Source organism: Balaenoptera ricei, chromosome 14, assembly GCF_028023285.1.
Source record: "Balaenoptera ricei isolate mBalRic1 chromosome 14, mBalRic1.hap2, whole genome shotgun sequence".
Taxonomy (NCBI): Eukaryota; Metazoa; Chordata; class Mammalia; order Artiodactyla; family Balaenopteridae; genus Balaenoptera; species Balaenoptera ricei.
In genome coordinates, this window is record NC_082652.1 from 341,355 (window position 1) to 363,290 (window position 21,936).

The 21,936-nt window shown below is 42.1% G+C and overlaps 1 protein-coding gene across 2 annotated transcripts; it reads left to right on the forward strand.

Annotated features, from left to right (window-relative positions):
• Positions 1-836: 836 nt before the first annotated feature.
• On the forward strand, positions 837-16,734 carry LOC132347934 (zinc finger protein 84-like). Of its 2 annotated transcripts, XM_059894905.1 has the most exons (5): positions 837-949; positions 11,324-11,449; positions 11,712-11,804; positions 12,660-12,770; positions 15,950-16,734. In XM_059894905.1, exons 2-5 carry the CDS (start codon positions 11,362-11,364, stop codon positions 15,982-15,984), a joined length of 327 nt encoding a protein of 108 aa, XP_059750888.1. In that variant the 5' UTR covers positions 837-949; positions 11,324-11,361; the 3' UTR covers positions 15,985-16,734. The 2 variants fall into 2 exon arrangements, with proteins under 2 accessions (XP_059750888.1, XP_059750887.1); XM_059894904.1 differs by lacking the exon at positions 15,950-16,734 and having other exon boundaries at positions 12,660-13,701.
• Positions 16,735-21,936: the final 5,202 nt, after the last annotated feature.

The following is a 21,936-nucleotide window of genomic DNA, read 5'->3' on the forward strand; positions in this document are numbered from 1 at the left end:
GCCCAAGACACAGCATGTCAGATAACTGTGAGAGACTGCTCTGAAAAGGCGAGGTGGGGGGCACCAGGATACATAGGAGTTTTTGCAACAAAGACCAGGTAGTTGGAACATCAAAAGATTACTGTTAATTAAAGAAAACCAGATACCTCAAGTTAAGGGATTTAGTGCTTTTCTACATATGGGAAGATGCAAGAGTCTGGGCTCACTGAAGTCATTCCTTTGACGTGCACCTCAGCTCTCTGGGGCCAGTGTCCTGTGTTTTCCCATCCTGAGTGCCCTCAGAGTGCACTGTCAGGGGTGGGGGGTGGCTGCAGCAGGTGACTGCTAGATGGGGGGCATCCTGTTTCTAGCCTGAGTTCCCTCAGGGCTCACCATGGGGCCAGCTGCAATGTGATGGCTTGATGGCAGCAACATCCTTTGTTTACTGTTATGGCAGGCAATATCTTTCTTTCACACATTTATTTCTTCGCTTCCCAGCCGTCTATTTTGTTTCTTCCCAATGTCTTACTGCCTAATTCATTTATTTCCACGTTTTACTGTTAAAGTAGTGGGATACTCCACTTTGCACTATGTGATCTAAAATTCTTGCAACAATACACTTAAGAGGGTGTTTCCTCTTAGTTTCCCCCCACCACCGTCACTCTCTGGGCTTCAGGTCAGCCCCGCCACAGGAGGGCTGACGCCCGGTCCAGACGCCCATCCTCGCAGCCCGCCCACCCGCGAAGAGGAGGCGGTGGAAGCTCCCTGTCAGATGCGCCGCGGAGCCCTCTGGGAAATGTAGTTCTGCGCGGACACTTGCGCGGCCCTGCGGCGTCAGCGTCGCGCCCCGGGGGAGGGGTCAGGTGTGTGGGGCGGCGTCCGCGTTTGCCGGGGTCCCGCTGCGGGCCCGCAGCACAGCCGTGCGGCCGAGTGAGGCGGCCAGTGAGGGTCGGAACCGGGGGTTCTTGGGGTGAGTGGCTGAGGACTGCGGAGACTGGGTGATTCGGCCGTTGGGGTCGCAGGTCGCGGGCCTGGAGCGTGGCAGCTGCGTCGGGCGCCGTGCGGGCTTGGGGAGGCGAGTACCGGGGCCGCGGGGGTGGGTGATTGGGGCGAGCTGGCGTGGGGAAGGGGCTTTAAGTGATTGCGGACGTGCGAGGGCCGGCGTGTGGGGATCCGTGGGTCCGCAGACAGTGACTGGACAGCTGCAGGGATACATGATGTGGGGCGCGCGGCACTGGTGCTTGAAGGTTACCTGAGTCGGTCTGAAGGCGTCAGTGATGCGGAGCCTGGACCTGGGGTGCCTTCCGGAGGTCGGTGACGGCGGCCTGTGTGGAGAGCAGAAACTGGGTGCCTGCTGAGGTCGGCAGAGGGCGACGAACTTGCTGTTTGGAGGAACCATGACGTTTAATGTTTGTGGGGTGAATGATTGGGGTTCTGTATGGTTTGGGGATGGCTGGGGTTTGTGAGAGTTCTGTGAATGGGGAGACCGGATCTCGTTGGAGGGAGAATTTTTCTCAGTAGCCTATCACTGTGCCGTAGGGACGAGTGGCTTGGGGGCCCTATGGGTCAGTGATGGGGCGGGGGAGTGCGGTGCGTGTAAATTATAGGCTCGTGGAGGAAGCTGTGTCAGTTTACGATCAGTGGATGACTGACTGGGCAGCCTTACCTGGCTGAGTGAGAGAGGAGGTTGGCTCTCAGTCATCAGAGGAAGTGATTGGGCAGCTGTGGGGGAAACAGTTTGGTTTCCTGGGATGGAAGGCGGAGGTTGGTAGACCTCTGCCCGTAATTTTGAGCTATGAGGATGACTGACTGGGGACGGAGTGGATTTGGACAACTGGGGAGACAGTCCATGGGGACAATAGGATGAATCATTAAGAAGCCTGTGGGGGGACTTGCCTGGCGGTCCAGTGGTAAAGAATCCGCCTTTCAGTGCAGGGGATGCGGATTCCATCCCTGGTCGGGGAACCAAGATCCCACATGCCGCGGGGCAACTAAGCCCACACGCCACAACTAGAGAGAGAAAACTGGCACGCGCCACAACTGGAGAGAAGCCCGAGCGCCACAATGAAAGATCCCGCGTGCTGCAACTAAGACCCGACGCAGCCAAATAATAATAATAACAAACAAATAAACAAATAATTTTTACAAAAACGTGAAGAAGCCTGTGGGGGTGGATGATTTTGAGAGTCGGTGATGGGAGCTGTTGGTGTAAGAGGTAGGGCTGTGGGAGGGCCGGGATGGGCCACGTGGGTCTGAGTGGGAGTCGCAGGGCTTGTTGGGGGCGGCCTTGGTGGAGTAAGTGATGAGGGCCTTACCAGTGTTTGCCCAGGGGGTGGGATTGAGTGAGGGGTCTTTGAGGGTAATGATTGGGTGGCCTCGGAATCAGTGATTGCAGACATGGGACACCTGGATATAGCGTGTTGGTTGGTCTGGGGGCTAGTGAATGGACTATGGAGAAAGGGGTGGGGGGAGCCTGTGGGCGTGAATCATTGAAGGGCCTCGGCAGCTCAGGTTTAGGGAGACCTTCTGGGAGTCGATGGCTGGGGCACCTGGGGAGGTAATGCAGGGCGGGGCGCAGGGTGAGGGGTTAGGTATCATTTGGGGGTTAGTGACTGAGACTGATTGGGTGGGCTGTGATAGGTCTAAAACAACAGGTCTACGAGTATATTTATTGGTCTGAAAAAAAATATGTATATAAAAATATGTTTTCACTATATAGCATTAAAGCCAGTTCACAAAGTTAGAAAGACTGTAAGATCACGTTTTTGTTTCTACCACACTTTGAGAAACTACTTACTTTGAAGTAGTGGGATTATGGGTGATTGTTTCTTTATTTAGCTTACATGTATTTTCTGATTTCTCTACAATCATATCATGCAATAATAAGAGCACTAACTAGCATTTGTAAAATGTTTGTGTACCAGTCTCAGTTCTAAGCTTTTTACACGTATTAATTTAGAACACTCAAGAACATTATGAGGTTAAAATGAACTCTGTTGTATGTTTTTTTTTAATAAAGATCTTTCCAACATGCAACAGCTATCTGTTGTTTTTTTAAAATTATTAATTTATTAATTAATTTATTTATTTTTGGCTGTGTTGGGTCTTCGTTTCTGTGCGAGGGCTTCCTCTAGTTGCGGCAAGCGGGGGCCACTCTTCATCGCGGTGTGCGGGCCTCTCACTATCGTGGCCTCTCTTGTTGCGGAGCACAGGCTCCAGACGTGCAAGCTCAGTAGTTGTGGCTCACGGGCTAGTTGCTCCGCGGCATGTGGGATCTTCCCAGACCAGGGCTCAAACCCGTGTCCCCTGCATTAGCAGGCAGATTCTCAACCACTGCGCCACCAGGGAAGCCCAACTCTGTTGTATTTTGAGGAGAAACTGATGCAAATTATTCACTTAATGAACTGTTGGATTCAATTTCCTCTTTCATTCATGCCTTTAAAAGTGAAATTGATGTTCTCCTTTCCCATTTGCTATATGTTGCACACACACACATTCTTTGTCTCTCTTCCTCACTTACTTACTTTCAGAGAGAATGATGGAATAATGCCCAATTTTCCAGGCCACCCACCCTTGTGAAGAAAATCACATTCTTCCGACCTTCCAGAGTGCTGTGCTGTGGAAGCTTGTGTGAGATAAGGCTTCTGGAATTCAGAGGCAGCCTTTCAGAGACCATGCACACTTGCACTCACCCCTCCCTCCATCCACGTGCAGTTCTGTGTTTGGACCGTGCTTCTTCTCTTGCTCCCACATAAGGATAGGCCAGGCCAGAGGGCCCGAATCCCCTCCAGCACAGAAAGAAGGGAATGTGGGCCCCTTCAAGCTAAAGAGTTGATGGGGACTCCAAGGCAAAGACAAGATTCTGATGTACACATTCAAGCTCCAGAAACCCTTCTCGTAATTGTTCTGTTTTCCACTTCTTATCTTAAGGGTCCTTAGTAGGCACTTTCGTGTCCATATCACCTTTAATTCTTATAAGCATCCCACATGGTCTGTGTTTCCATCACCATTTAAAACAAAACAAAACACACCAGGCTCAGTGAAGTGAAGTGCCTTGCTTAAAGTCACATGGCCAGCAAGAGACAAAGCTCAGACTGAACCTTATTTGTTTTATTCCATATCTCATGTTCTTTGCCTGAAACACATTCACTCCCAAGCACCTAATTAAATGTTTTGTACCAAGGGGTCTTGAGATATTTGTAGAGGACCTGTTAAGTCTCACAGATGAGCGTGGAATTCACAGGACTTTTTGGAGATTTTGCAGAGCTCTTGGGTTAAACACTGCCACTGGGACTTCCCTGGTGGTGCAGTGGTTAAGAATCCGCCTGCCAATGCAGGGGACACGGGTTCGAGCCCTGGTCCAGGAAGATCCCACAGGCCGTGGAGCAACTAAGCCTGTGCACCACAACTACTGAGCCCGCATGCCACAACTACTGAAGCCCATGCGCCTAGAGCCCATGCTTTGCAACAAGAGAAGCCACCGCAATGAGAAGCCCGCCCACCGCAACGAAGAGTAGCCCCCGCTTGACACAACTAGAGAAAGCCTGCTCTCAGCAACGAAGACCCAACGCAGCCAAAAATTAAAAAAATAAAAGGCACTGCTATTAATGCTGTGGGGTACCCTGTGCATACTCTAGTCCTTGTTAGCTCTGTTTAGAGTCTATAGAAAACCCAGTCTGGGCTTTAAATGAAGGTCAGTTTCCAGCAAGATAGGGAGTTTAGATGCCAAAGAGTATGCCTCAACTAAAGAGAATTTAATTTGCTACTGATTCAACAGATTCCAGTTTCCATGAACTAATCGGCTTATGTGAGATGGAGGACGCCCAGGACCAAGGATTCATCCTTGGTGAAGAGTCCTGACCAGAGCCCTCTAACTTGAGCATTAAGAGAGAGTCCAGAAGATTCACATGATAAGGCAGAGCCTAGATTTGCTGGCCCTTTCCCAAGAGTAGCAAAAAATGACCAAGTCCCAGGAGAGTAACTTATTTATTCCTCAATTGTGGTTTCATACAATTCACCCATTTAAAGTGAACAATTTAATATTTTTTAGTAACTTTAGAGGGTTCTGCAGTCATCTACTTGTGCAACCACAGTCTAATTTATTTTTTTTGATAAATTTATTTATTTATTTTTTGGCTGCATTGGGTCTTCATTGCTGCACGCAGGCTTTCTCTAGTTGCAGCGAGCGGGGCTACTCTTCGTTGCGGTACACGGCCTTCTCATTGTGGTGGCTTCTCTTATTGCGGAGCACGGGCTCTAGGCACACAGGCTTCAGTAGTTGTGGCACGCTGGCTCAGTAGTTGTGGCTTGCGGGCTCTAGAGCGCAGGCTCAGTAGTTGTGACACACAGGCTTAGTTGCCCTGCAGCATGTGGGATCTTCCCAGACCAGGGATTGAACCTGTGTCCTCTGCACTGGCAGGTGGATTCTTAACCACTGCACCACCAGGGAAGTCCCTGTCATGTGTCTTTTATTCTTTGGCTGATTTAAAGATTTTCTCTTTATCTTTGGTTTTCAGCAGTTTGGCTGTGATGGGCCTTGCTGTGGTTTTCTTTATGTGTATCCTGCTTGGGATACTCTGAGCTTCTTGTGTCTGTGGGATGGTGTTTTTCATCAAATTTGGAACATTTTCAGCCATTATTTGCTCAAATATTTTTTCTGCCCTATTTTCTTTCCTCTTTTATGACCCTCCAATTACAAGTATTTAAGATTTTTTGATGTTGTCCTACAGGTCACTGATGCTCTACAATTTTTTTTCCGATTTTTTATACTTTAGATTGTATAGTTTTTATTAACCAGTTTTCAAGGTCATGAATCCTTTCCTTTGTAATGTCAAATCTGCTGGTAAGTCCATTCAATAAATATTTTATATCAGCTATTTTTCAGTCTAGAGTTTCTATTTGGTTCTTTAAAAAAAATCATTTCCTTTTCTTTCCTGAAATGTTCCATCCCTTAACCCTATAATATTCATGTTTTCTCTAAATTCTTTAATGTATTCATAATTGTTACTTTATAATTCTCCTTTGTTAATTCAGATAACTTGTTCATCTGTTGTTCTGCTTCTATAGGCCAGTTTTACTTTTTGTGGCCTTAATTATTGGTTACATTTTTCTACTTCTTGGTATATATCTATATTTTATTACATTCTAGACATTGCAAATAAAAAACAGTGGAAACTAATGTGCCATTTTTAAATTAATTAATTAATTATTTTTGGCTGCCTTGGGTCTTTGTTGCTATGTGCATACTTTCCCTAGTTGCAGTGAGCAGGGGCTACTCTTCGTTGCAGTGTGCGGGCTTCTGATTGCAGTGGCTTCTCTTGTTGCAGAGCACAGGCTCTAGGCACACGGGCTTCAGTAGTTGTGGCACGTGGGCTCAGTAGTTGTGGCTCACGGGCTCTAGAGCACAGGCTCAGTGGTTATGGTGCACAGCTTAGTTGCTCCACGGCATGTGGGATCTTCCCGGGCCAGGGCTCAAACCCGTGTGCCCTGCATTGGCAGGTGGATTCTTAACCACCGCGCCACCAGGGAAGTCCTTAATGTGCCATTTTTTGTTTTGTTCATTTTCCAGAGCATACAAACTCTTTCCTTTAGAAATTAGATTAGAGGTTTATCATTCAGGTTTTTTCTAGAGTTGAGTTGAATTGCAGTGAGTTCACAATTTAAATTAGCTTAGGTTCACCTATGATTAGTCCACCCATAGCTGCTTCCACTTACACTGCCTTTTGATCTTTTCAGTGTTTGAACTGAGAGGGAGTTGGACTGCAGTTTCAGTTAATTTTGGTTCACCTGTGTATTCAACTATGGAAGACTCTTGGAATCCAAACATTGCAAAAATATGCAGGACTGTGCAAATTTTCTCTTTCCACCTGTTGAAAAAAACAAAAATGTTAACATAGTAGGCCTGAGGCTGCTGTCTTTGAAAGGGTGTTTGCAAGGCGGGCCTCTGGCAAGTCAGCTTGTGGAGAGTTTGCTGCACTGCCGTGACAGGCTCCCTGACTGATAAAGGGGTGCCAGTGGGCCCACAGAGGCCTTCTCCGAGGTTCCAGACCACCTCACTATGGCAAGCATTGCAGTGAAGTGAGCCTAAAACACGAATTTTTTGGTTTCCAGTGCGTATGAAAGTTATGTTTACTCTCTACTGTAGTCTATTAAGTGTGCAATGGCATTATGTCTAAAAAAACAACGTACATACTTTAATTTAGAAATCCTTTATTGCCAAAAAATGCCAGCCATCATCTGAGCCTTCAGCAAATCGTAATTTTTTTGCAATAATCACATCAAACATCACTGATCAAAGATCACCATAACTAATATAATAATAATGACAAAGTTTGAAACATTGTGAGAATTACCAAAATGTGACACAGAGACCCAATGTGAGCAAATGCTGTTGGAAAAATGGCACCAGTAGACTTGCACGATACAGGGTTGCCACAAAGCTTCAATTTGTGAAAAACGCAGTATCTGTGAGGGGCTGTAAAGTAAAGCACAATAAAACGAGGTCTGCCTGTACTGTATAAACAGCGTGGTGTGTGGTGGACACCTGCTTTCCTTTTGGAAGCTGCTGTGTGACCAGCCTCCATGACACATCTTGCGTGCTGAGTCTCTACTGGTCTTTCCTGGGCGGAAACATCAAACAAAAGTTGCTGCATTCTCTTTGCTGGGGTGGAGTGTGCTCTGTGTGGCCCCTCATCGGAGGGAGAGAGCACAGGTACCGCGCACACGGACTCCTCCAGCACCTGCCTCTTTCTCTTTCCTCACTCATCTGCTCTGCGTCCCTGCCGTGTTGCTATAATCCGCCTTAGCCATGAGCACAACTGTGCCAAGTCTTGCGAGCCCCTCTAGTGAATTACCGAGTGTGCGGGTGGCCTTGGGGACCCCTGAAACACCACTCTTTTACCTCTGCACTTTCTTGGCAAAATTCCAGAAGAGTGCCATGAAAAACTGTTGGGCTAAACAATTTATTCCTGTTAGGGACTCTTCCAGATTCCAGGTTTTCCCATCAGTCCTCACCCATGTCTAAACTTGGTTAATTTCTCCTCATTCTTGTTAAGTCCCTCTGGCTTATGGCACCTTCTCCTCTGACTGACCATATCCAGAACAGACACCTGTACCCAAGTATAGAATCTGCCACAGTTCTCTGATAACCTATAGAGAGCTTGCTTCTCTCGGAAACTGAATTCCTCAAAACTTCCTTGTATCCATATGTCTCCGCTGGCCCTATAGAAAAGTATAATTAGTGTACAGGTTCATGGGAGCAAGGGCCTTTTGCATCTTTCTACGTGTTAATTCTGTCTCCAATCTTAGATGACTCTTTGGATAGGTATAAAATTCTCGGTTGACAGTCATTTTCTCTCAGTGCTTTAAAGAAACTGTTTTACCGTCTTATGGCTTCTAATATTGCTGTTAAGAAATCTGTCGGTTTAATTGTCATTGTTTTATGGGTAATATATCTTTCTCTTTACCTTCCTGTGGGATATCATGCCTTTATCCTTTTGTTGAAATGTTATGATTCCTGAAATTCATGTCTTTCATCACTTCTCAGTTGTTTTACCTTGGAATATTTCCTCTTTCCCAGTCTCTGTTTTTTCTTTGGGAATTCCTTTTGAGATGGATATTGCACTGTCTCATTTTGTCTCTGTGCCCAATATCTGCTAGTTCATATTCCCAACCTCTATGCTGCATTCTCTGTACATTCTTTGGGTCTGTTTTATTCATGTATCTGATCTGCCATTTAACCTTCCATTGGCTTTTTCAGTTTTAGTGACTGTAGTTCTCATTTCTGGCATTTCTCTTTTGTTGCTGTTGTTACTGTTTCCTAAATTTACTGGCCTTTTAAAATATTGTCTTGTTTCTTTCTTATGTTTTTATTCCTTTTAATGTGACTTTGGTGGTTTTAACATCCCTGTTATATAATTTATGTCCAGTATTCTATTTTCTCAAGTTTTTAGAAGTTAAATTCTACTTTTTATTATTTCTGCTGATTCTGGCTTGTGGTGGAGTATTTCCGCATGTGGTTTATATTTTGGAGTAAGATCTCATGTTTATCTGTTACAGTCTTGTGCAGCCTGGGTTGGAGTATGTCCCTTAAGAAATAATTTGTTTTGCTTCTACTAAGTTGCCCAACAGAGGAATTACTGGTCAGGGACCACTTTTTTGTTTATCTCTTAGCTTAGAAGTTCCTGGACCTTGCAGGTAGTATATATTGGAACCACAAATCTGTGTGAAGGAAGATCTGTGACTATAAATTCTCAGAGTAAGAAATGCTTTTACAAATGTGTCTTTAAGTTTCATCCATGTTCTTGCATAGAGCTGTAATCCATGCATTTTCACTCTTGTCTAATCCATTGACTATGTAATTATCTACTTTCTTGCCATTAGATGTTTGAGCTATTTCAAATTTGCTGTTTTAAACACTGATGCTCTGAAAAGGATTATATTTGTTGGCTGGTACACACGTGCAAGAAAGTCTCTAGGGTGGGATAGCTACTTTTCCTAAGGACCAGGTAGTGAATATTTTAAGCTTTTTAGGCCGTACGTTTCCTATAGCAACTACCCAACTCTGCCACTGTAGTGTGAGGGCAGTCAGAGACAGTACATAAACAAATGGGTGTAGGCTGTCCTTCAATAAACTTTATTTTAAAAAATAAGCACTGAGGGAATTCCCTGGCGGTCCAGTAGTTAAGATGTGGCGCTTTCACTGCCAGGGCCCAGTTTCAGTCCCTGGTGGGGAAACTAAGATGCCACAAGCCACATGGTACAGCCAAAAATAAATAAAATAAATAAATAATTAATTAATTAAAAAGTGAGCACCTAGCTGGACTTGGCCATGGATTGTAGTTTGTAAACCCCACTCTAAGGTATAAGCTTAGAGAACAGAACTGCTGGGTCACAGGAATTGTGAATGTTTACCTTTATAAGATAATGCTAAATTGTTGTACAAAGACTTTGTATCTCACCAGCACTGTACTAGTTTCCTTTCATCCACATCCTTACCAACTCTTGATATTGTCAAGTTTTAAATTTTCAGCAATCTAGTAGGTGTAAATGATACCTTATTGTATTTTTAATTATACCACCCATATTCTTCTATCATAGCCTTTGTATAAATTTGCCTTGCTGTACAAGATTGAAAGCTCTCTGAGGTCAGGATGTGTTTTATTTGTCTTTATGTTGACAGTACCTAGAGTCGTACCTGACACATTTACTGATGAATAAACATATCTTAGATCATTCTATCTTATTTAAATCACTTAAATTATAATAGGAATTTAAAAAGATTTTTGTTTCTCAAATAAAGTGCAATGCAAGACTAAGTCTATGGTAGAGAGCCTATATAGTGAATCCTGATAAGAATGGTCTAAATAAATGTCAGTCAGGAATGCTTTCAGACTTCTCTGGTGGCACAGTGGTTAAGAATCCGCCTGCCAATGCAGGGTACACGGGTTCGATCCCTGGTCCGGGAAGATCCCACATGCCGTGGAGCAACTAAGCCCGTGCGCCACAGCTACTGAGCCTGCACTCTAGAAGCCCACGTGCCACAACTACTGAAGCCCGCCCACCTAGAGCCCGTGCTCCGCAACAAGAGAAGCCACCACAATGAGAAGCCCGCGCACCGCAAAGAAGAGTAGCCCCCGCTCGCCACAACAAGAGAAAGCCCATGTGCAGTAACGAAGACCCAATGCAGTCAAATAAATAAATAAATAAATAAATAATGCTTTCATTTACAAGTAACAGAAAACCTAAATAATACTAGCTTTAATAATAAGGCCATTTAATTTTCTCCTGTAAGACACCTGGAAGTAGACAGCCCTGGGCTGGCACAGCACTTCACTGGTGTCATAAGAGATTACGGCTATTTCTAGGGTTCCACTCTGCTGTACTTCACAAGCTGGTTTTCTGTGCTCACACATATTGCCTCATGGCTCAAGATGGTTGCTGCAGCTCCAAGTCTAACATCTGTATTAAAAGCAGTCAGGATGGTCAGGATGGGGGCAGAGGGCACTATCAATATCTGTCTCTTTTATCAGAAAAGCAAAAGCTTCCTCCAGATCATTGTCACATATTCCTTACATCCCATTGCCAGAACATAATCATATAACTGATGTGAGAGAGACAAAAGAACAAAGGGAAATAGGAGAAGACGGACTTGGAACCGTTAGGATTCGTTCCTGGGAACAGGGCATATTTTCATCCCTAATATAATTGGGGTTATTAGCAAGAAAGGAGGAGGAAACGGCTCCTTTGAAGGCAACCAGTGGTTCCTGCTACAGTGTTTCTTTACATCTTGTCTTTATTGTCCAATATATGTTTCTTCAGATTTAATGCAAACATGTTCTTTCAGGGGTCATTGTCATTTGAGGATGTGGCTGTGGACTTCACATGGGAGGAGTGGCAGCTCTGGATTCTGCTCGAAAGAATTTGTACAGAAATGTGATGTTGGAGAACTTGAGCAGCCTTGAGTCGCTAGGTAAGGACACGTTCCTGCCCAGTCAATTGTCTTTTCCTATTCATTTGCTAAAAACTGTGGCCTTTGAAGTGTTTAATGATTTAGGCTTTAGTTGAAGAATTGAGAAAATCTTAGTCCTTTCTTGTCTTCAAACAGTGTTTGTACACTCACATCCCAAATTAAAGGCCTCATTGTGCAGCCTTTGAACTAAACATCTGTTTATTCTTTAGAAGCTGAAACCCAAGAAATTGGACTCAAGTCCTCTGTTATTTCCCATGTGCAGGGTTTCAGGTTATCAAACCAGATGTGATCATCAGATTGGAGCAAGACCAGCCACGGGCAATAGATGAGGATACCCCAAGTCAGAGCTTTTCAGGTGAGTGATTGATAACCTCTCAAGTGTGAGACAGTGGAATTTAAATGCCAGTTATCAGTAGACGGCGAAGATAGTGAAGGGTGGTTACCTTTGAAGTAAAAAGAGAATTCTCGAAGCCCCTAAACCTTTGGAAGTGACTCAGGACCACTAATGTGAGCTTCTCAGATATCCAGATATCATACTGTGTATCACTTATCCATATTAAGATAATCTGTCCTTCTCTGCTTTAGTTTTAGTGAGCTGTGCTCCACTTATGTGTACTTAGGGGCTTAGGCCTGTCTTTCTCACATAGGACCTTGTCCATTCATTTTCCCTCTCTGCACCCCAAACCTTATCCTGATGATAGATTCCTTTTCTTTTCTCATATATACAGGATTAATTGCAATTTTTTTGCCTCTCACTTTTCTAATTCTCTCCTATTTTCTTTCCCTTACATTGTTAAATGCCTCAGATTGCTATTGAAAACCCATGGTCATTTTTCTATTCTCTCCTTGGTTTCTTTTATGATAGTTTACTCCTTCTGTGCCTGTAACCAAAGGAATAACTTTGATGTCATCATTCCCTACTTTTAGTGCAACTTTTGTTGCCTTGTCTTAAAGTTGATTGTGCCCAAATGAAACCCCACCTTTGCCTAGGACAGATTATTATATCTTGGCCTCTAATACCCTATTTAGTCAAAGCGTTTTTTTCCTTTTCCTTATCTATTATTGGTTTTCTACCTCAGTTCCCATGAGAGCACTTTTTAATTTCCAAGCAAAAGCGTATAGTTGTGCATTATTATTTCTATGGTTCTAGTTTATCTGGTTCACAGTTATTAAAGGATTCACAAAATATGTTTATTGTTCTTTTTTGTAGAGTTCTGGAAAGTTGATCGTTACAAAGCTTGGCACCAAGAAACCCAAGACAGGCTTAAAAGATTGGAACAAGCCTGTGAAAGTAATGCGAGTGGAAAAACAGTTCAATCAGGCATGTACCTTGAACCTTTAAAGCAAAACCTAATAAGTATGTTTCAAATGGAAAACATTTGCAATATTCATTAGATTTGCTTACTCAGAGTGGAAATTATGGAAGGAAGAAACCTGGTAAGTTTAATGGGTATGAAAAATCATTCCTCTGTACCAAACATGAAAAAATTTGTTTTTGATTAAAATACTATGAATGTAATGAATGTGGAAAAGTCAACAGCAAGAAGTCACGGCTCATCATCCATTGGAGAACACACACAGGGGAGAAACCCTTTAAGTGCAGTGAGTGTGGCGAAGCCTTTTCACAGAAGTCACACCTTGCTACGCACCAGACCATTCACATGGGAGAACAACTTTATGGATGTGAGTGTGGGAAGGCCTTCTCTCAGAAGTCGCACCTCATTACACATCGGAGGGCTCACACTGGAGAGAAGCCCTATGGATGTGGTGAATGCGGGAAAGCCTTCTCCCAGAAGTCACACCTCGTGATCCATCAGTGAGCTCACATAGAACAGAAACCGTAGAAGTATAGCAAATGTGAGAGACTTTTACGAAAAGTTCAATAATCATGACAGCAGAGGAAGAAGCATATTGCTTCAGACGTATATTTATAGGACTTGTATTCCCAAGTATGGCTAAATAATATGATTTTATATTTTTTCATAGCATATATGAAATTAATATAACTGTAAACATGATATATGTTCTGTTCATAGCATGGCGTCTGTCAAGAGTTCTGCATAGATTATCACTTACCTTGCACTACAACAATAGAATATAAACTGGATCAAATGATTGACTTACTATTTAACAAAGAGGTTAAATGACCAAGTACTTTCTGGTACATGTAACTGAGTCTGAGAACTCTCACCATGCTGTGTCTTCAGTCATCGAAGCTGGGATTTTTAAATAAAGTCTCCTGCTTCCTCTGAGTCACCAGTTCATGTACGGAACTCAGTGTGGAGGCCAGAGTACAGGCTAACATGGGACTGGGTGAGCAAAAGCTCTGAAATGTGCTGCTCCTCATCCTGAAAATGGAGGTGGACCCACAAAGCATACCCTCCTGCTATTTTTAGCATAAGTTCATTTGCACACTGATTACATACAATAGAGCCAAGGAGCTATCTGTAGTTTAGGTTAGTATGGTAAGACGTTGCATTATACTGTTCTCTGTGCCAATCCTTTAATGTTTCCCTAAAGTGCTTTTCAAATAATTAGAAGAAGACACACACTTTATTTTTAAAGGGTCACGTAGCTTTGTAAGGTTACATTCAGAGACTTTCACCAGGAGAGTGAGGAATTTTGACATTTTGATTCAGAGATCTCATATAGATGAGGCTTTTGGAATCAAGTTGTTATTGTTTGTTAAAAAAAATAAACAACAACTTTGTGCTTATTTGATTATTAAGTGTACAAGAAAACCTTGCAATGTGCAAGATATTATCTTTTAAATGTGCCAACCTTTAATTAAGTTAAATTTTTTAAGAACATGTCTTGAAAATACCAAAAGCCTTCCTTAAATGTTGGTGAAATTTAAACATTTGCACCATTCCCTAAATATGTGATTTTCTTGTGTTGCCAACACAAGAAACTTGTCTTTGTTGAAACCACCTATTATGCGAGTTATGCCTGCCTTTGTTTAGAGTTCTTAGTAATTTCTGTCCTTGATATTGCTTGGCAATGTCAAAATCCTTTCTTGAATGACTGTGACATTCAGAATTACAGAAGACGGTTTTCATTAGAGAAGGGAGATGCACACACAGTGGTCTTAGATTGTATATCCAAGAGCAAATGTTATTTGCATATGTGGTTGTGTTCAAGACTAAATTAGGGTCTCGGTTAGCAAAGCATTGCTGTGGGGGATGAATTTAACCCTGAATTTCTTTTTTTTTTTTTAACATCTTTATTGAAGTATAATTGCTTTACAATGGTGCGTTAGTTTATGCTGTATAACAAAGTGAATCAGTTATATATATACATATATCCCCATATCTCTTCCTCTTGCGTCTCCCTCCCTCCCACCCTCTCTATCCCACCCCTCTGGGTGGTCACAAAGCACGAGCTGATCTCCCTGTGCTATGCGGCTGCTTCCCACTAGCTATCTATTTTACGTTTGGTAGTGTATATATGTCCATGCCACTCTCTCTACTTTGTCCCTGCTTACCCTTCCCCCTCCCCGTATCCTCAAGTCCATTCTCTAGTAGGTCTGTGTCTTTATTCCCGTCTTACCCCTAGGTTCTTCATGACCTTTTTTTTTTTTTTTTTTTTTAGATTCCATATATATATGTTAGCATACGGTATTTGTTTTTCTCTTTCTGACTTACTTCACTCTGTATGACAGACTCTAGGTCCATCCACCTCACTACAAATAACTCAATTTCGTTTCTTTTTATGGCTGAGTAATAGTCCATTGTATATATGTACCACATCTTCTTTATCCATTCATCTGTTGATGGACATTTAGGTTGCTTCCATGTCCTGGCTATTGTAAATAGAGCTGCAATGAACATTGTGGTACATGACTCTTTTTGAATTATGGTTTTCTCAGGGTTTATGCCCAGTAGTGGGATTGCTGTGACCCTGAATTTCTTATGCAGCCCATATGGGGAGGTCTCCACTGTTCTGAAAATGGCATATACAGAGACAAGTGTAGCTGCTATGCATACTTTTGTTATGTTTCAACAAGTTTTCCTTGCCTATTTTTTGTTTTGATATGGAGCATTGGTGAGGCTCTGTTTTATAATTTAGTTCATAGATCATAGATCATGAGAAAAAACATCACATTGTCTAGAGATCCTTGACTTGGAATGTGAACATGATTCGTGGAACGTCACTTTTGCTCTTGGGGGGAAAGGGTGAGAGTGTCATTGTATGATTCGTTGATTCATGATAGGCAGAAGGACAGTATTATTATCTCAGTGTCACATATGTGTATCAGAGAAGGGCGAGAAGAATGGATGTGGAACAACAAGTGGATGGACGGTGCTGACCCTGGGCCCACTTGGCCTCAGACCCGTTCCTTGTTCTACGCCCACCTGTTCTGCCCCCAGGGCAGGGGAAGTCGACCTCACAGGATGTATCTCCTGTATCAGGTGCTTCTAGATGAGTTTGATTAGCAGAAGGTACTGGTGGGTGCTAGATTAGTAAAAAGCAGGATATTTCTTCCCATCTGCCCCTCAGGTGAAGTCTCAGCAACGGCTGTGTCTCCTCTGTAGCTCCGGCTCTTCCTAAGTAGCCAACCATGGCTACAGCGTCCACTGGATGACCCTGGGCTCTGGACTTATCCCTCCAGCCTAGTCATGGTAATGAATTCCGGCTTCTGCTAACATCTGGGATGCCTCAGTGCCCTCTTTAGCTTCTCTTCCCTCCTATCACCTCTGTAACCATGTTAAATTCCCTGTTTTACTTAGAGTACTTCTTAATTTTCAAGATTGGACCCTGTGTAGTACAGCTATGGGAGAAACAGTCTAGATTGGTTGCTGGTTCAGGGCATGTAGCATGTCCCAACAGACAGCATTCCAATCTTACCGAGTATGCAAGTTCCTAGCAGAATTATTTGTAATAGCCAAACACTCTAAACAATTCAGACCAGCTGGTGAGGGACTTCCCTGGTGGCGCAGTGGTTAAGAACCCGCTTGCCAATGCAGGGGACATGGGTTCGAGCCCTGGTCTGGGAAGATCTCACATGCCGCAGAGCAGCTAAGCCCATGCGCCACAACTACTGAGCCTGCGCTCTAGAGCCCGTGCTCTAGAGCCTGTGAGCCACAACTACTGAGCCCTCGTGCCACAACTACTGAAGCCTGTGTGCCTAGAGCCTGTGCTCCATGACAAGAGAAGCCACCACAATGAAAAGTGCACCGCAACGAAGAGTAGCCCCCGCTCGCCGCAACTAGAGAAAGCCCACGTGCAGCAACAAAGACCCAACGGAGCCATAAATAAATAAATAAATTTATTTATTTTTAAAACCTTTTTTCTTTTTTAAAAATGACCTTAATAATAAAAAAAAAAACAAAACAGCTGGTGAAAGGATAAAGGATATGTGATATATCCATACAATAAAATACTTTTAAGCAATAAAAAGGTGCTACAACATAGTTGCAGCAAGAAAGGAACCAGACACAAAGCACTAGATATTCTATTTATATCAAGCTGCCCAGAAAAGGCAAGTCAAAAGCAATGCAGGTTGGTGATTGCCTTAAGCTGCGGTGGAAGCAGGGACTGACTGCAAATGGGAGGGGGGGTATCTTTTGGGGGCGATTAAAATACTGGATTTTGGTGATGGGTGCATAACTCCAATTTACTGAAAGTCATTGACTTGAACACTTATAATGGGTGAACTCTAGGGTATATTAATTTTACCTCAGTAAAGCTGTTTAAAAGTAGATAGAGCTAAAGGGAAAAATAGAAGAATACACAATCATAACTGGAGATTTTAACTCCTTTCTCTTGGTAATTAACAGAACAAGTACACACACACACACACCACCAACAGAAGGAGATAAAGTATTTGGGCAATTTTATTGATGAACCTGACCTAATTGACAGTTATAGACCTCTACGCATAAAGTCTGCAGAATGTACATTCTTTTCAAGTGCACATGGAACGGTCACCAATATAGACCTTACGTGAAACCATAAATCAGATCTTCATAGATGGAAATCATAGGATATGTTCTCTAATAACAAAAGAAAAAAAATAATAAGTCATCTAGTAAATGCCCAAATATTTGAAAATTAGGCAATATATTTCTAAATAACACAAAATAAGGAGGAAATCAAAAGAGAATAAGAAAATAGTTTGAACTAACTGATAAGGAAAGCAACACATCAGACTTCAAGAGATGCAGCTGATGCTTTGCCTAAAAGGGAAATTTGTAGCTTCAAATACTCGTATTAGAAAAGAAGAAAGTCTTTTTTTAAATAAATTTATTTATACTTATTTTTGGCTGCATTGGGTCTTTGTTGATGCATGTGGGCTTTCTCTAGTTGTGGCGAGCAGGGGCTACTCTTCGTTGTGGTGTGTGGGCTTCTCATTGCAGTGGCTTCTCCTGTTGCAGAGCATGGGCTTTAGGCGTGCGGGCTTCAGTAGTTGTGGCTCGTGGGCTCTAGAGTGCAGGCTCAGTAGTTGTGGTGCATGGGCTTAGTTGCTGTGCAGCATGTGGGACCTTCCTGGACCAGGGCTCGAACCCGTGTTCCCTGCATTGGCAGGTGGATTCTTAACCACTGCACCACCAGGGAAGTCCCAGAAGAAAGTCTAATATCAATGATTTAAGCCTCTACCTAACAGAGCTTGAAAAGGAGCAAATTATGCAAATTAAATCAGAGTATAAGGTAGTAAATAATAAAGATAAAAGTGGAAATCAATAAAATAGAAAACGAAAAAATAGAGAAAATTAGCAAAAATATAATTGGTTTTTTGAAAATATAAAATGGATAAACCCCAGCTAGACCAATCAAGAGAACAGAAAACTCAAATTACTCATGGCAGGGATGAAAGAAGAGTGGTCTTTACAGATCCTTTAGGTATTAAAAGGAAAACAGGAGAATGTTACAAACAGATTTATGGTAATACGTTTTACAACTTAGATGAGATGGACAAATGTTTGAAAAACATCATAGGGCTCTGTATCTATTACATATATTAAATTTACCTCACCACAAGGAAAAACTCACTGGTAGGAATCTATGAAATAATTTATTAAAACAGTACCAATCCTACACAAACTCAGAAGATAAAGGAGTAAGAAACCTCCCAACTCATTTTGTAAGGCCAGCATAGCTCATATAAAACCTAACAAGGATATTATAAGAAAGGAAAATGACAGGCCAATTCAATAGATGCAAAAATCCTAAACAAAATATTAACATCATAATTAGTAAATATTAGCAATATGTAAAAATGGTAAATACATCATGACCAAGAAGCATTTATCCCAGGAATGCAAATTTTAATGAATACTTGAGGAGCAATCAGTGTAATTCACATTAACAAAGGAGAAAAATTATCTCAGTATATGCAAAAAAATTTTGACAAATTCAAATGGGAACATTTTGAGGGACTGGGGAAAAGTTTATCTCTTGATTGGGGTGTTAGAGATAGGTGTATATTTATCATAGCTCATTAAACTATACAACATGCATTTTATTGTGTGTAAGTTGTGCCTCAGTGACAGACCTACAGCCCCAACACAACTCGCTCTCTTACTGGATTGAAGTGCACAGTCCCTATACTATTTCCCTGAAATAGGAAAGGAGTAATCCTCTCTGATCTAAGATAGTATCATCTGGAGGGCCTCTACATTTCTTATTTATACAACAGTTAACATAAAAGATAGCTAGTTGTGCAAAAAAATCAGGAAAATGTAACTGATGACTAAAAGAAAAAATGGTCAATAGAAACAGACCTACAGATGATTCAGATATTGGACTTGGTAGATGAGGACCTTGAAGTAACTATGATAAGTAGAAGATAGAGGAAAAAGTAGACATAATGAATGGAAAGATATAGAATTGTAACAAACTGTATTAAAAATGGGTATTCTGGGGCTTCCCTGGTGGTGCAGTGGTTAAGAATCCACCTGCCAATGCAGGAGACATGGGTTCGAGCCCTAGTCCGGGAAGATCCCACATGCCACGGAGCAACTAAGCCCGCAAGCCACAACTACTGAGCCTGCGTGCCACAACTACTGAAGCCCATGCACCTAGATCCTGTGCTCCACAACAAGAGAAGCCACCACAATGAGAAGCTTGCGCACTGCAACAAAGAGTAGGCCCCGCTCGCCACAAATAGAGAAAGCCCACGCGCAGCAACGAAGACCCAACGCAGCCAAAAATAAATTAAAAAAAAAAATTTTTTTAAATGGGTATTCTAAAACTAAAAATACAGTGAGATTATGAATTCACTGAATGGAGTTGACAGCAGAAGAGACATATTAGAAGATAGGATTAATGGATTTGAAGTCAGCCCAATTGAAAAATCTGTTAAGAAAATTAAAAAGAAGCCAAGAGTGGGAGAAAATATTCACAAATCACATATCTAAGAAAGAATTTATATCCAAAATACATAAAGAACTCTCAAAACTTAAAAATAGGGACACAACAACTCAATTTTTAAATGGGTAAAATAGTTGAACACTTCAAAGAGAATAAATAGATGTTAAATAAGCACATGAAAATATGACCAACATCATTAATTATTAGGGAATTAATACCACAATGAGATATCACGACACACCTATTAGGTTAACAACGAACAAATTTAAAAAGAACTGACACTGTTAAGCACGGGTGTGGATGTGGAACCACTGGAGCGCATACATCGCTGGTGGGAATGCAAGACAATGCAATCTGGAAAGCAATTTGGCAGTTCTTTAAAGTTACATGTACATTTACCATATTGCCAATTTATGCCCAAGAGAAAGGAAAACATTTTCACATAAAAACTTGCATTGCAATGTTCATAGCAGGTTTTACATATTCACCAAGGACTGGAGACAACCCACATGCCCAGCTGGAGGGTGGATAAATGTACAGTAACAACTAGATCAAGGCACTGTAGCACCCACAGTGGAATGCTCCTCAGCACCACAGGGGACCAGGCTGTGGAACCACGTGGCCGCACAGCTTGGCCTCACGCCTTATGCTGGGTGAGAGAGGCCAGACTCAAACGCTGCCCGCTATGTGATCGATTCCACTTACACAACATCCTGGGAATGGCGTTGATTATACAGAGGGAGAACAGATCAGTCATAACCAGGGTTTGGAGGTGAGGAAGGAATGGGTGACTTCAAAGGGGTAGCGGGAAAGAATTTGGGGAGGATGATGGCAGCATTTGTGTCTTGATTGTGATGGTTACGTGACTATGCATTTGTCAATACACTCAGCACTTAACATCAACAATAGTGGATTTTCCATATGCATATTTAAGATAAATAAAAGTAAACTTTAAAAGTCTGCCTGGTCATTTTTATAGTCTCTTTTTGCTTATTTACTTTTGTGATTCCCTAATTTATTTATTTAAACATTTCATCTAATCCTTTTATAGTCTGTATCTGATCATTCTAATATCTGATGTATTTTGGGCCTAAATCTGTTGCTTATCATTTGGGTGATCTTCTCCCTCATAATGGCTTCGTTTCCATGTGGGTTTGGTGATCTTTGTTTGTGAACTGTCAATAATATGTGTTTAATTTTAAGCTGGAGGAATCCTGACTGAATGAATTGGGGAACATTTTCTTCCAGAGACAACTTGCATTTGATTCTGCTAAAGTCCAGGGGGAGCTACCTACTACCTGGGACCCTTCTTGCCCCCTTCTGGAATCCTGGTTTATTGTGTGAATCTAAGGTTCAGCAATTTTAGTACTGGCTCAAGGCCCAGTGTTCTGGTTTTAAAACTGATTTCATTTATATTGAGGGAAAATGCTTTTTCCAATTGCTTAAAGTTTACCCGACTCCAAGATCTGAGAAGAGCACTCCACCAAACTTACAAGACTCCCTTTCCTATAAGGCACTTTATTAACATTATTTTCACTTGAGAAATAAAATATTGCCTGCCATATCAGTAAATAAATGATGTCATAGTCAATAGCGATTGCAGCCCTCCAAAGGTGAGCTGGTGAGTCCTGAGGGAACTCAGGAAGGAAGCAAAGAATACCTGCCATCTAGCAGCCATCAGACTGCAGCCACTCCCATTGGTGAGCCCTGAGGAACTAAGAGTCCACATGCCGCAACTAAAGATCCCTCATGCCAAAATAAATAAAACAAATAATAAATAAATATACTTTTTTAATTTTTAAAAAAAGAACATCTTTAGTTTAAAACAAAGAAAAACTGGTTTGGGAAGCCTTATTTGTGGTCTTTGCTTCCCCTCAGTAGGTCTTACAAATGCTAATAAAAACATTAGAATAATTAATGTTACCAGGAAAAAAAACCTGTAAGAAAAGTCTAGATACTTTTTCCAGCAAGATAGAAATTTTAAAAAGGACTTCTCTCAAATGAATAAAGAAATCTTTAGATGGTTATTTAAAATGGGATAAATAAAACAGACATTTATGTGATTAAAACACAATGTTTTGATATTACACTACCTAAGGTTAAATGGGCAGCCCTACTGGTCCTCAACATTAAAAGCCAAACAAGTCCACTCTACTTACCCCAGTTTAAATATG

Coding starts and splice junctions, on each gene's coding strand:
- LOC132347934 (XM_059894904.1), top strand. CDS start 11,362: ATGGGAGGAGTGGCAGCTCTGGATTCTGCTCGAAAGAATTTGTACAGA. Junction 11,450..11,711: donor GAGCAGCCTTGAGTCGCTAG/GTAAGGACACGT, acceptor TCCCATGTGCAG/GGTTTCAGGTTATCAAACCA. Junction 11,805..12,659: donor CCCAAGTCAGAGCTTTTCAG/GTGAGTGATTGA, acceptor TCTTTTTTGTAG/AGTTCTGGAAAGTTGATCGT.